Below are 14,241 nucleotides of genomic sequence, written 5' to 3'. Positions count from 1 at the left end.
ACCCCTGAGGAAAACTGCATCGTGTTTCAAATTAGTATGTTAAAATTAATATGGTCCTAGCAGAGAGCTAAAGTTAAAACTCTTTTATTGTTGAGGCGCCCCTAACGCCATTTGTGTCGCGGTTGCCATGGGTACGACGCACGTTTCCTGTGTAAAGCACGCTGCAAAAACGTAGAACAGAAAGACTTGTTGTGGAATATACTTTCCTTTTAATTTGTTTTAATGTTTTTAGACATAAAAGAAAATATAAATGTAAAATAAAATCAGGAAAAAGTAATATTTTGCTTTAAAAATGCTGAAGAAGCAAAACGTTTATGGGTCAGAAAAAGCTTATTTTAGAATCATTAAAGGGATAGTTCACCCAAAAATTAAAATTTTGTCATAATTTACTCACTCTCATGTTGTTCCAAAACTGTATTAATTTCTGACTTCTGCTGAGCACAAAGGGATATATTTTGCAGAATGTCAGTAACCCAACAGTTGACAGGCCCCATTCACTTCCATAGTACTTTTTTCCATACTGTGGAAGTCAATGAGACCCATCAAATTTAGTTTATTTCTGTATTTATTTAGTTATTCTCAATTTTAGTAATTCATTACTTCTACTTTAAACAGAAACTAGAACTATCGTCTTGGCACGGCAGCTAACTAAAATATTTACTTGAAGTATACGTTTTTTTATATTTTACTTTGTGTTAAAGGATTAGTTCACTTTCAAATTTCCTGATAATTTACTCACCCCCATGTCATCCAAGATGTCCATGTCTTTCTTTCATCAGTCAAAAAGAAATTAAGGGTTTGATGAAAACATTCCAGGATTATTCTCCTTATAGTGGACTTCAATGTCCTCCAAACGGTTGAAGGTCAAAATTACAGTTTCAGTGCAGCTTCAAAGGGCTCTACATGATCCCAGATGAGGAATAAGGGTCTTATCTATAGAAACCATCGCTCATTTTCTAAAAAAAAAAAAAAATGTTTTTTATACATTTTAACCATAAATGCTCATCTTGAACTAGCTCTCTTCTTCTTCTCTATTTGAATTCTGGCCATGTAGACACTTCTAAGTGTATTACTGCCCCCCACAGGTTAAATTTTGAACTAATTGTTATATACTTGCACAAGCATATTGAATATGACAATTTAGTCCAAACTTTGACCTGTGGAGGGCAGTAATACACTTAGCAGTGTCTACACTGCTGGAATTCAAATAGAGAAGAAGAAGAGAGCTAGTTCAAGATTTATGGTTAAAATATATATAAAAAAAATTTTTTTAGAAAATGAGTGATCATTTTGCTAGATAAGACCCTTATTTCTTGTCTGGTATCATTTAAAGCCCTTTGAAGCTGCACTGAAACTAATTTTGACCAAACATTTAGAGGCCACTTAAGTCCACTATAAGGAGAATAATCCTGGAATGTTTTCATCATTTCTTTTTTTCGAATGAAGAAAGACATGAACATCTTGGATGACATGGGGGTGAGTAAATTATCAGGAAATTTTAATTTGAAAGTGAACTAATCCTTTAACATTTTATTTCACTTAATTTTTAAATAGCTTTAGTTAATGATAACACCTCACAGAACAGAAAAGTTTCTTAAACAAAATATTTGTGGAAAAAAGAGTTTATTATCTACAATGTAGAAAAAGTTCAATGGCTCTACAGCCCCAGTTCAGGGAACATTTACACTGAACATCACAAAATTTAAAAGACATATTAGTGAACAATGTTCAAGTTGGCATATTTGTTGAGTTGACTGTTCATAACACATCAGTGGGGAAAAAAAGATAGTTCACATATGAAGCATACTTTAAAGTGCAATGTAGTGGCCAACATAAGAGTTTCAGCCATGCCTCCAAAAAAAAAAAAATCATTTAATGTGGTCAACTGGTCTGATCTGAGATTAATCGTAGCTGGATACACAGTTACAGCAATGTTCAACGTCACCCATGACAGCGCAGAGATCAATGTACAGCTGATGTTCGCACCCATGACATTGTACAAAACGTATGATTTTCTTTGTAAGATAACAGTTCTGAGAAACTGAAGAAATGGGGCAGTCATTTAATATTGACTTCATTACGTTTAAATTTATAGACAAATCGTGCACAGGTTTCATGGTTGGGGTAATAATAAAAAAGTAGAACAAAAAAATCTGTACATGTTTAACCTGGTTTCAGGTTCACTGCATCTTTAAAATAACTTCTGGACAAAGTATACCTTTGAGTCACAAGATGATGCATTTGAATTTAACAGCACAGAGTTTACCTAAAATAAATTCCATCAGGCAATGTGCGCATATCAAAAAAATAAACATTCGTTTAAAGTCCACTGAAGCTTAGTAACGCCAAAACGCAGTTTAGTCCAACCCTGCCAGAAGCTCTTGTTCCAGACTAATATTATGAACTCTGCATCTTTCTTTTCTTTAACAGTCTTTCCCTCCAGTCTTCAGGCAGTGCTTCAAAGTTAGCGTTCTTCCCAGCCTTCCCTCTGCAAATGAAGACATGTATTTGAACAATCTGTATTTTCTCTCAAACGTTTGTAGATAATAAGCTTCTTTGAACTTACGTTGAAAGCTGTTGCAGTTTCCATTCCTCGATGCGTCTGCTGTTGAGCTGTTCTCGATCTTCATCGCTCGAACTTGACTTCTCCTCTTCATCTAGCTCTTTCTGAATGCTCTGCCACTTCTTTACAAGGGACGGCATCTTCGTCTTGCTCTTCTTTGTCTTTATGAAAATGAAAATCATAGCAAATTATTTCTTTCTAAAATCAAATATTTTAGGGGGTAAAAATGTAGAAGAAAATAAAATAAAACAAACAAAAAGTAATAAAATAAACAAAATGAATAAAAAAACTAAAAAACAACAGAATGTAAAACAAAACCCTAAAAAAAAACACACTAAATGAAAGCAAACTCAAAAAAACAAAAACAACACCACATACACACACACACACACACACACACACAAAGAAAAGAAAACACCTACCTTCTCTTTTTTAAGTTTCTTGGTTTTATCTGTAAGGACTTTGTTTACGGGTTCCAGGACACTTGGAGGTTGTGGAGCAGGTGGAGGCGGTTGGGGCGGCAGGGCTGGCATTGGTGGGACTATGCTTTCTGTAGGCAGAGGAGGTGCAACTGTAGCAGTCATCCCCCAGTAAGCATTACCTACAAGAAGTGGGGCTGTGAAAGAAAGAGAGGAACATGAGTAACAACATCTTGCCACAAGACTTTGAAAATACTGATGAAATATTTAAAAGTAATTTATTCTTACCAGCTGTGGCAATGGGTTGAGCGTAAAGAATGGGGCTGCTGCCGATGGTGACTGTTTTGGGCAGCGGGACTGAGCCTGGGGCCTTGCGTTTCTGTCCTTTAGCCATAAGTGCCAAAGATGCTGCTGCTTCAGCCGCCTGAGGAAAAGACAGCAAAATGTTTAGCTTTACTTTGAACTACAGAACAAGCTGAACAATCTTGACTCTCAAGACAAAAAAAAAAATGACCTTGAACTCTTCTGTTCCAGGAGCCGGAGGCTCTGAGTCCTCATCCTCCATCTCCACTTCCTCTATCTCTCCGTCATCCTCAAGGGGTGGTGGAGGGGGTGGAGGTGGAGATTCAGGTGGTGGAGGGGGTGGTGGCGGTTGTTCCGTAGGTGGAGGGGGTGGAACATCTGGAGGAAGCGGAGGCAATGGTGGCTGAGGCGGTTGGGGAGCCAACCAATAAGACTGCACATCTCCTAAGGAAGTTCCTGTTTATTAAAAAAAAAAAAAAATACAAAAATAAAAAATAACGTTCCATAATACATCATGCATGTTTATTATGCAGGGTTCCCCCTCGAATGAACACCAGATTCAAGGACTTTCAAGAACTTTTTAAAGCACCGCTTATTTTATATCAAATTCACATCACATATGGAGCGTCATGAAAGACCTCTTACAATACTTAACATTTTAATCCTCCTATTGCATTTGCATCAGTTTTAAGAGGTACAGAATCATTTGTACACTAATTTTGGAAATAAATTAAAACCGTTTGCAGCTTTCTTATCCCTAATGTTAACAATTATTCCATACTAGTTTTGGTTTTCATTTTTTATGAATCATTACTTGAGTAAAAAACATAATATAGAGAGAATATTATAAAAATACATTTTGCAATTGAGTGAAAAAAAATTTATTATATGGATCGTAATTGTGGCTTAAAGTCAGAATATATACAATATATTATAGATGAAGAAAAGAAAGTCAGAATTGAGAGATATAAATGAGCACTTCTGAGGAAAAAAAATTAGAATTGCAATTTATATATCACAATTCTGACTTTATAAAGACACAATTGTGGTTTTATACTCACGCAATTCAGACTTTTTAAAGGGTTAGTTCACCCAAAAATGAAAATTTATTCACCTTCAAGTTGTTCCAAACCTGTTTGAATTTCTTTGTTCTGCTGAACACAAAGCAAGATATTTGGAATAATGTAAATAACCAAGCAGATCTCGCCCCCCCATTGACTACCATAGTAATTATTTTTCCTACTATGGTAGTCAACGGTGGCGATATCTGTTTGGTTCCAAAACAATATTCCAAAACAAATATACTAGGACTAAGAGGGGCGTGTTATAATTTTCTCAAAATTTATTTCAAATTTAATTCAAGCACTTTCAAGGACCAATATTTGTTTTCAAGTACGTTCCAGGCCTTGAATTTGTGTGTCATAAATCCAAGTCCTTTCAAGTACTCTCAAGGGGCGAGGGAACCCTGATTATGTTACTTTGCCATCAGGTACTTTTTCCTTTTTTAAAAGAAAGTTTTGGAAGTAACATGACATTTTACAATCTAAACTTTGTCATGTCATAACATTAAAATATTTTAATTTTATGATATTTTTAAGTTTTATAATGTTTTATAATTTGATTACAATTTATAATCTGTTTAAAAAAATAAAAAATAAATAAATAAACTTTCATACACCAGGGATGCAAACAGGTAAGGGGGAAAAAGGTTATTTGCTTTACATGCTCATTTGTAGTTATTTTTTATTACCCTATATGTCCAAAACTGTAATTTTTCATGAAAAACATTAACATATTGTTGCAACATTTTACCAAAAATCAACATTTGGTTAAAATCTCATGTTATAAAAGACGAAGTGCTATGCAGGATATTTAAGACAATATTGGCTGATTAGACGGCACTACTGTTTGCCACATCTTAGACCTCAAATACATAAAATATTACCCATTATAGACATAGTAATTTTAAAGTAAAGAGTAAAAGGAAACACTGTAAAGTACTTACTGAAACAACCAGTTCTTTATTTACCCTTGTAAGATAAAAAGCTAAGGATAAAATTTTCCTCCCCGCCATAAAAAAAAAAAACACTTTCTCATTGGATCTGTGCAAATCCCATTGGTGACCTATTTTGATCTCAAAAAGGTGAGTTCTCACTGAAAGATGAGGAGTTTGCATCTATGATGCACTCATATATATATTTAATTAAATTTGCCGCCTATGTAATTGGTGATTTTAGCCTTATTAGAATTTAAAAACATCATGAAAAAGGTGTATTCATGTCATTGTATGTACAATTAGAATTTATTTTTTTGAAGTTATATTTATGGGCTTTTTGTGCCTTTATTTGGAGAGGACAGTAGAGAGCAGACAGGAAAGCATTGGGCAGAGAGAGGGGGGCAGGATCGGCAAAGGACCTCGAGACGGGAATCGAAGTCGGGTCACCATGAACGCATTTGCGCCATATGTCGGCACACTAACCACTAGGCTATCAGCTCTGACATTTCTAATGTATTTTTAAATAAAGAAGTCATGACCAACAACCCTGACCTGTTATAGCACCAGTGGTTTCTGCAGATGGTTGGCTAGTGTCTCCGGGCGCAGCTGTGGGCGGCAGGGGTGGCTTGGCTTCATCTTCCTCCTCCACGACTGGGAACTCCCACTGGGAAGCATTGGTCCGCTCGTTCACATAGAAGTACCGCCTGTGCTCTCTAGAGGTGGAGAAACAAACACACAGAAGCGTCTTAGCAACTTTTCCCTCAACTGATTTCAAGGTCATGAGACCCTTGGAGAGTAAAAGGGAAGGGGGGCTCTAGTTCCCTAATGAGGGAATGTTGAACTGGGCTTCACTGGGAGCCCAGAGGAGAAACCAGATTATAATGGGTGCACTAATAAAGAACCCACCTTAATCTCTATTAAAAAAACATGGTAAAAAAAAAAAAAAAAAAAAAAAGAAGAGAAATCTCCAATCCTGAAAAGTTACCAACATCATTACAAATCATGGCAATACTCACACTGACAGTGACAAAACCCCTCCGCTAGATGCCTTAAGGCAGGCATCTTTAACAGAGGGTGAAAGACAACATTTTTATTTAACAATCATCAATAGAGCATGGAAAAGAAATCCAGTAAAACAATGAAATAGATTGGTCTGACCTTCAGGCTCCGAGGGCAAGGCATCGTCTTCCTTTACTGATGCTCGTGTGACACGCGGCTTCCACATGGTCACTCTGTGTCACTCATTTCTCCCATCATTTTGGGGGCAGTCCTGCAAAGTTCAAAGCTCTCGCACGCGCAACCACCTTCCTAACCCTTTAAGACTGACTTTGAGGGGAGGAGATGGGGCCCAATTCTTTGGTGGTCAGGCTGGCTCTTTAGAGACGCTCCCTTATCAGGGTTACCTTCTGTCTTTATCCGTGCTCGTAAACACTCCCCAGTAATACAACCAAGTGCAAATCAGTCGCGCGTTTGTCATAGCAGCGGAGGCAGTGTCAATCGTCACATGAGGAGGGGGACTTTTAGGGAGGGGGAGTGATAAGGATGTGAAAGGTAAGGAGCGCGTACCTGTCCCAGTGGCAGGACCAGCCTTTGGGAGTGGCGTTAAGTTCGTAATGTTTTATGTGCTCTGCGGCTTCTTGCAGCCTACGCCGGAGATAGTTTCCGTTCAAAGCGCCCTCTCGCCAGTCTGCGATCCGCGTCTGGAGGAAGGGAAACAAGTCGAAAGGACATTTCAATATGTGGATCGGCAGTATAAACAACTGACTACACTTGTGAGCTTATTGTCTGTGTTTTCTTACCTCCGTTTGCAGCAACATCAGTTGAAAGTTTGAGATGGTTTTCTTGTCAATTCCCAAGAACTCCATTTTGCTGGTGAGTGTATTGGCAAGCTCTCCGATCTGAAACTAAAGGACATGAACAACTTTTAATAAAGACCATTGCTGTAACATGACATTTCTGAGGGATCATGTGACACTGAAGACAGAAGTAATGATGCTGAAAATTCAGCTTTGCATCACGTGAATAAACTACATTTTAAAATATTAAAATAGAAAACAGTTCTTTCACAATATTACTGTTTTTACTGTATTTTTGATTTTAAAAAAATGCTGCCTTGGTAAGCATAAGAAATTTAACTTAAAGACTTTTTAAAAATCTTACTGACCCCAAACTTATTGGATTAGTTCACTTTCAAATGAAAATCAGCCTAAGCTTTACTCCCGCTCAAGCCATCCTAGGTGTATATGAGTTTCTTCTTTCTGATGAACTCAATCTGAGATATTTTAATAAATATCCTGACGCATCCAAGCTTTACAATGACAGCGAACAGCAATCATCCATCATAAACAAACTTCACACGGCTCCGGGGGCTAATAAAGTCGAACGTGTAAAACTCTTGCAGTTCAAAAAGCTTACACTATGTCCTACACCTTCTCTATTCAACTTATGGAAAAAGTGTAACTGATGTGACGCCAGTTTACACTTTCTTCGTACGTTGAATACAGAAGGCGGTCTGGTGGAAACTAGATATTTTACTTCAAAGCTTAAATATGGATTTTATTTTTTATTTTTTTACACAAATGCATCGCTTCACTTCAAAACGCCTTTATTACCCCCCCGTGTGGAGTACGTTTATGATGGATGGATGTGGATTGGGACACTTTCTTCAATTTATACTCTTGACCCCTGTTCACTGCCATTGTAAAGCTCGGATTGGTCAGGTTATTTACTAATATTTCTCTGATTGTGTTCATCAAAGAAGAAAGTCATATACACCTAGGATGGCTTTAGGGTGAATAAAGATTGGGCTAATTTTCATTTGAAAGCGAACTAATCCTTTAAGTAAGCAATTACATTCTGACGATAGAATAGTAATGTACAAAGCTTATTTGCGCACAATAAGAACAGGAACGTGAATTAAATACCTTGAGGTCCTCTTCTTCCTTTTGAAGAGCTTTGGATACAGGCTTCTCCTTTTCATCATCTTCTTGCTTCTCAGCAGTTTTGGAATGTGCTTGAAACACAAAAAGTTCAGTAAGTCACTTAATTATGTCAGGTTAATTACTAAAAAAACTGATTTCTCGATTTTAATCGATTCTCATTTTTATGTACCATTATCGATTCTTAAATCATGTTTTAGAAGGTCTTTTATTCCTACTGCAGTTAGGTTTTTCAATGAAGTTGTGTAATTCTTTGCTTGTATTGACTGTTGTTGTTTTTTAATGTTTAATTGTCTACTTGTGTTGTTTGTACAGTGAAAAGGTGGCAAATGAGTTTCTTAGTCTTTTAGTCTATGCTGTTTTCAGTTGATGAATGAACAGAAATTTGTATCCCACCATCTCCCATCCAATACATCACAATATGCCTTGTCCTTTGTTACTGTTGATATAAAATTAAGGCGCTCTTTATTGTGGCGTGACGAATCACCTTTGCTGCCTCAGATCACGCGAAGCGGCACGTCAACTGATCATCTCTTCCTCTTTACTACTAGTTGCAGCATGAAATAAACATTAGTGAACAGAAGGTGTTGAAAGATAGTACAACTTACTGAAATACATATGTCGCATGTAATCGCTCATTCAGTGTTTCAACCTTGTGAAGATAAATAAAACAGCTTGTAAACAATGTCACGTAATGTTACACTTACCTCAGAAAAGCCATTCAGTGACCATAAACTCAGCCAGGTAGTAAAATGAAATTTAGAGGAGCATTTTGCTAAATATATACTATGCACTATATTACATATTCATTATACTGCTCTTCAATATTTAATGTATGTTTGAACAAATCTCTCCATTTTAATGACAGCCACCATTTAAATGTTTATTTTTCAAAAACTAAATTGGAGTAGAAATATAATTAGGTAAAGTTAGTATTATAACTTTATTATTATAAAAACTTCCTTGTGTAATTTAAGTATTTGTATACAAATCACTTAATTTTACCCATCAATATTAATGCAGTACCAACTGACTTCCTGTATAGTTTGCAGCATTAGTTGAGAGATTTTTTTCCCTTGAGAAAATTTGCCAAATTAAATCATCAAATCGAACAGAACCGAAATAGAATCGCAAGCTTGTGAATCGAAATTGAAATGTGAAATGTGTGTCAATACCCAGCACAATTAATTACATTTCCAAACTTCACTTATTACTGTCAATCTTTACCATTGTCCGAGTGCTCTGGAGTGGCCCATCCCGCCTTGTCTGATCCCCGGCTGCTCGAATCAGGACTTGGCGCACGGAGGAAGGCCGTCTTCCATTTGCTCTTTTTCAAGAGTACATTACGAGGACCATCCTGACTAGCTTCAGAACAGGGGCTCGAACCACCGGCACTGCCATCACCTTCCTCCAAGGCACGAAGCTCAGCCTGCAGAAGAACAAACTCTTTCAATATCACCATTTCAAAACAGAAACCTTACATTTTAAGTAATAAAATATTAATTCTTTGACAATACTGGCTTATAAAAAAAATATATTATATATCAGACTCATAATCAGAATAAGCAATAGTCATTCATATAATATATAGACTAATAAGTTATTCCTAATCATGCAACTCACTTTTTTTCTTTCTAGTGCTAGTTCTAGTTCCATGGTGTCTTCTTCTGCCTCCTCCTCCCTATCGGAAGATTCCGCTGAGTGGTTCCTGCTGCGCTGGTTACTCTGGCTGTCCGTGTCCCGGAGAGCTGGGGAGTTCAAAGATGGAGTGCCTTCTCCTTCTAGTTCCTGGGCCGCTTCTACAGTCTCCTCTGTGGCCAGCACCTTCTTTCTCCACTTCTCCTCTGCCTCCTTCACCTCTTCTGGGATGAGAGGAGCAAGAAGAGTAGCAGCCACTCCTCTCCTCTCTTCTTCCTCGCTGGTCAAAGCCACAACACTCTCGATTACTTCCTGTGTGGATAGAGGAGACAGAATTACACTAATGACCAAACTGTAAAAAAATAGTAATGATGATTCCTTGTAGTCTTCCCATCTCAAAAAGGTAAAAAAAAACAAAAAAAAACCCTTGCCTTCTTTTTGGTTTCTCTCTTAGATGCAGGAGCAGCTGCAACAGACTGTTCCGTATAACTGCTATGATGTGCCACACCATTGCCATTTACAGATGAGCTGAGGAAAACAACATTCTAAGTAAGATGAATATTTCAAACACACAATAAATACATGTATTTATATGAAGAGTTTGGTTCCAAAACGCAATTTAAAAAAAAAAAAAAAAAAAAAGTTTCTGCCAAAATCCGGTTGGTATTGAAAAGTCATTTATTAATTTTGCGCAAAATGCGATTTCCGTTGTGTTATTCTGTCATGTTTTGTCCGCTTCGACAAACGCCAGTCTCCCTTCTCTGCAGAACGCGATATATCCACTCAACCAATCACAGCGCACCATTTCACGCACTGTAAACAGTAATGGCGGCGCTCTGAATACACCCAGCATCCTAGTTTTCTTTATCTGCTTTGTACTTTGTGATCAACAAAAATAGAAAAATTAATAATTTTGACAGCATTGATGAACCTGTGGTGGTTTCTGCGGTGGGGAAGAAATGCAAGTCATCGAAATGTAATAATTTACGAGAGGAGATTAAGAAGATGAGGCACTCGGTCAAGCTGTTGCTTGTTCCACGACAGCATCAAACTTCTGTCATGGTCCCCAAAAGCTGACATGAACAGTTTTTAAAAGGCGTTTTTAATACAAATGTACTCGGCAAATGTGTTTATTTTAACCGTGCGGTGGCACCAGATACTCTTTAATCGGTAATGACAAACGGAGACATAATTTATAACATCAACAAGATGACCCATTGAATTCATTTTGGGAGTGACGACTGAATGTATTTTTAGTCAAATGCCTGTATATAAGATTAGTTCACAAAGTTCAGAGGCTGTCATATATGTAAATCAACCTGTTGTGTATTTTCAATATGAAAAATAACTTTTATATTGATGAATTAATTGCATTTTGAAAAAAAAAAAAGTGTCATGGATTTACTGCATTTTTGGGGGGGGGGGGGGGGGGGACAATCAGTTTTTATAATAAACCTTTTGTTCAAAAGTAATCTGATCGGATTTCGGCCACTGGATTGGATCAAATCTTGAAAATGGGTTGTTCAAAAGGAAAAAGGGATTCTGAAATCAGATTAGATCACAGAATCCAATCCTAGTTTTAATCTGGATCAAACCTTCAGTTTGTGTTGTTCAAAACTTGTCAGTAGCATTTGGATAACTTTGATCCCAACAGGGAGTAGGATTTCAAGGTGGATTCCAGGAGGAAAATGTAGTGAAACTTTAAAACTGGTCAAAAAATACAACATTTATATCATGTAATATACATACACATTTTTTTATTTTGCTCTTGATTAGTTTAACTGTTAAATGAATTAGAAGTAGACATTAACCTACATATTTAGCCTTTCTGTAACCTACTGTAAAGTAAAAAGATTTCGGTGCCATAAAACAATCCCCAAACAGCTGTAAATATCCAACAAAAATATTATATTTAATTCAAAACCCATATTCTTTCTATCAACATGTCCCTTTAGGGCTCCGTATGCACTGGTAATCCAGATTTGGTAAAAGTGTGTATCTGGATCAGGGTGATCCAATCCAATTTTTCTTTGAAAAACCAGCACAAAAGTAAGATGGATTACCTGATCCTGGATAGCAAAACATGGAATTTCCAAATCCAGATCATTCTGATCCAGATTAAACTTTTTGAACAACTGGCCCTTGAAAATCAAAATCTAGATTTGAATTTTTAATGTTTTTATAACTATTTTTTTGAAACAGAAAATAGTGGTTTTCATCTTGCCGCTTTCTTGGTAATGAAAACACATTTTTACTCAAATTAATCAAAACTGAGTTATAGCGTCTTTGAACCAAACTCTTCATATATATATATATATATAATGTTGCTTTTGCTGCACTCACCTGCCAGTGTGATGTAGACTCTGCATCTGGTCTGCCAGGTAATGTGGAAGCTCCCAGGCCACCTCATTGGTCTGAGTATTCCAGTAGTAGTAACAACCGGTATTTTCATCCCACACTTCCTGCCAATCACCCATCTCCAACCCAGCTACAACATCCCCAAACACAAGAAAACAGGTATTAACGTTTTGAATAATTTTAAGATTTATCAAACCAAACTAGTGGACTACAAAACTCACCTCCTGCGAGGGAGTATTGTGTGTCATATTGAAATTCTTGAGTCTGCTGGTCTGTTTTGGGTTCGGGTCGAGGAGGAGTTGGGGCTGGTGCGCTTGGCTCTGTCCCCGATTCAGTTGTCTGGTCGGGTTGGGTCGTAATCGCATCAATTTCCTTTGGGGAACACACATGATAACCAATTGTTTTTTAGATAAACTGTGCGTAAATGAATATGCCTGGACTTAGAATTGTCATTTTTGGGTGAATTAACCCTTTAAGTAACCCAAGACTTCACTCACCGCCATAAAATTGGCAAGTGTGCTGTCAATGTCTGCAGACTGGTTATGTTTCGCCTTTGTGGCAGACGAGATGTTTTCCGCCGCATCTTCTTCTTCACTGTCTTCATAAGCTCCAAGCAGAGATAAACCCTCTACAGAGAAAATACAATATTTATGCAATAAGCACATATATTACATAGTAATATATTATACTTATACCAAATACAATTTACTATTTTTTTTACAATACATGATGATATGTATTCTTGCTTTATATTATGTAGTGACAACAATTTGTTATAACTCACGTGTGGCCTTCACAGCTGGAGTCTTCATTACTACATTAACTTCTCTCTGCCCGTCTGTGTTACCCTCAGGTTCGTCTACAAAAGGAAACAGCCAGTTTGTAACATTTTTAAGACATTTCTAACCTTGTTGTCCTAGTAGTCCTGAATTAGCATGTTAGCTAACGCTTTGTCTGAAGTGCGGCTGCGCTGCTAACTCCAAATGTGGCTTATAAATTACTTACATAACAAACACCTTTCTTTACATACATAAAAGTAAACCGTTAAGGATGATTTTATGTTGTTTATGTCAAAACCTGCTTGACAAGCTCTATAAAAACGCTCATTTTTCGGTTCATCGGAACCAGTGTGGCTAATGCTAAACTTGACAAGCGGCTATTCAAAATGCATGACCTGAACCACACAATGTGTATGTGATTACTAAACGATATAACTTATACCACAAAAAAACAAATGTCATATTTTTATTATGAATAGCCAAATGTCGCAACTAGTTTCTTAAATAAACCGGTTTTCCACACCGTGTTTGTCTTAAAATGGTTTCGTCTTGCTCCATGTTTTGTGTATTTGACTCTACCGACGAGTTTTTACGGTTTGAATACTGATCTCTTTCTCGCCCACCTTCGGATCCAGAGGCGACCCCGTCCTCTCTGGCTGCTCCCGTGGCGCTGCGGTTGGGTCCCGGCGGTGAGAGCTGTAATATGGTTCTCCTGCCGGTGCCTGTGCGAGTCTTCTTCCCCATCACGGCTGTTAATAATGGAGCTCCGCTCTGAATCTCAGCCCCGTGTGGAACTGATCGGTCTTTCTTTCCAAATGGCTGATTGACTTCGTGTCCTTCAAAATAAAAGTTCTTATATAACTTCAGCGATTTGTCTTTCTTCCTGCCAAACAATTATATTTACGCAAATTTTGTAACAGCTGGATATATTGTAAACGTATTCTCGATGACCTTTGTTTATATCTTAGTGTTGTATTATTACGATGTATAAAAGGAGAAGAAGGACTTTTAATTTGTCATGTTGTGTAGCTGCTGCATAAAAAAATGTGAAAAGGATATATAAATTATTGTTATTATTTGTTGGAAATTAAAAAATATTTTCACATACGTACGTTTATAATTAATATATTTATATTATGTATATTATGTTTATATATTATTATATAGGCCTACGGTATTTACCTATACAAAATTTAGACAGGCCTTCTATTAAAGGGTTAGTTCACCCAAAAATGAAAATTCTGTC

General features: G+C 37.0%; 1 protein-coding gene across 1 annotated transcript; it reads right to left on the bottom strand.

The window, feature by feature from the left end:
* Positions 1-1,612: 1,612 nt before the first annotated feature.
* fnbp4 (formin binding protein 4) lies at positions 1,613-13,804 on the bottom strand. The gene is made up of 17 exons (XM_067380038.1): positions 13,619-13,804; positions 13,001-13,075; positions 12,714-12,844; positions 12,438-12,588; positions 12,202-12,346; positions 10,290-10,386; positions 9,844-10,170; positions 9,448-9,649; positions 8,206-8,294; positions 7,081-7,185; positions 6,848-6,981; positions 5,834-5,994; positions 3,497-3,741; positions 3,271-3,406; positions 2,986-3,179; positions 2,567-2,724; positions 1,613-2,488 (listed from the first exon to the last, which is right to left on the bottom strand). The coding sequence occupies exons 1-17, from the start codon at positions 13,737-13,739 to the stop codon at positions 2,398-2,400; spliced, it is 2,562 nt and encodes an 853-aa protein (XP_067236139.1). The 5' UTR covers positions 13,740-13,804; the 3' UTR covers positions 1,613-2,397.
* Between the last annotated feature and the right edge of the window lie 437 nt (positions 13,805-14,241).

Source organism: Chanodichthys erythropterus, chromosome 24 (assembly GCF_024489055.1).
Source record: "Chanodichthys erythropterus isolate Z2021 chromosome 24, ASM2448905v1, whole genome shotgun sequence".
NCBI classification, from domain to species: Eukaryota; Metazoa; Chordata; class Actinopteri; order Cypriniformes; family Xenocyprididae; genus Chanodichthys; species Chanodichthys erythropterus.
This window is presented reverse-complemented; position numbering and strand designations above follow the sequence as displayed.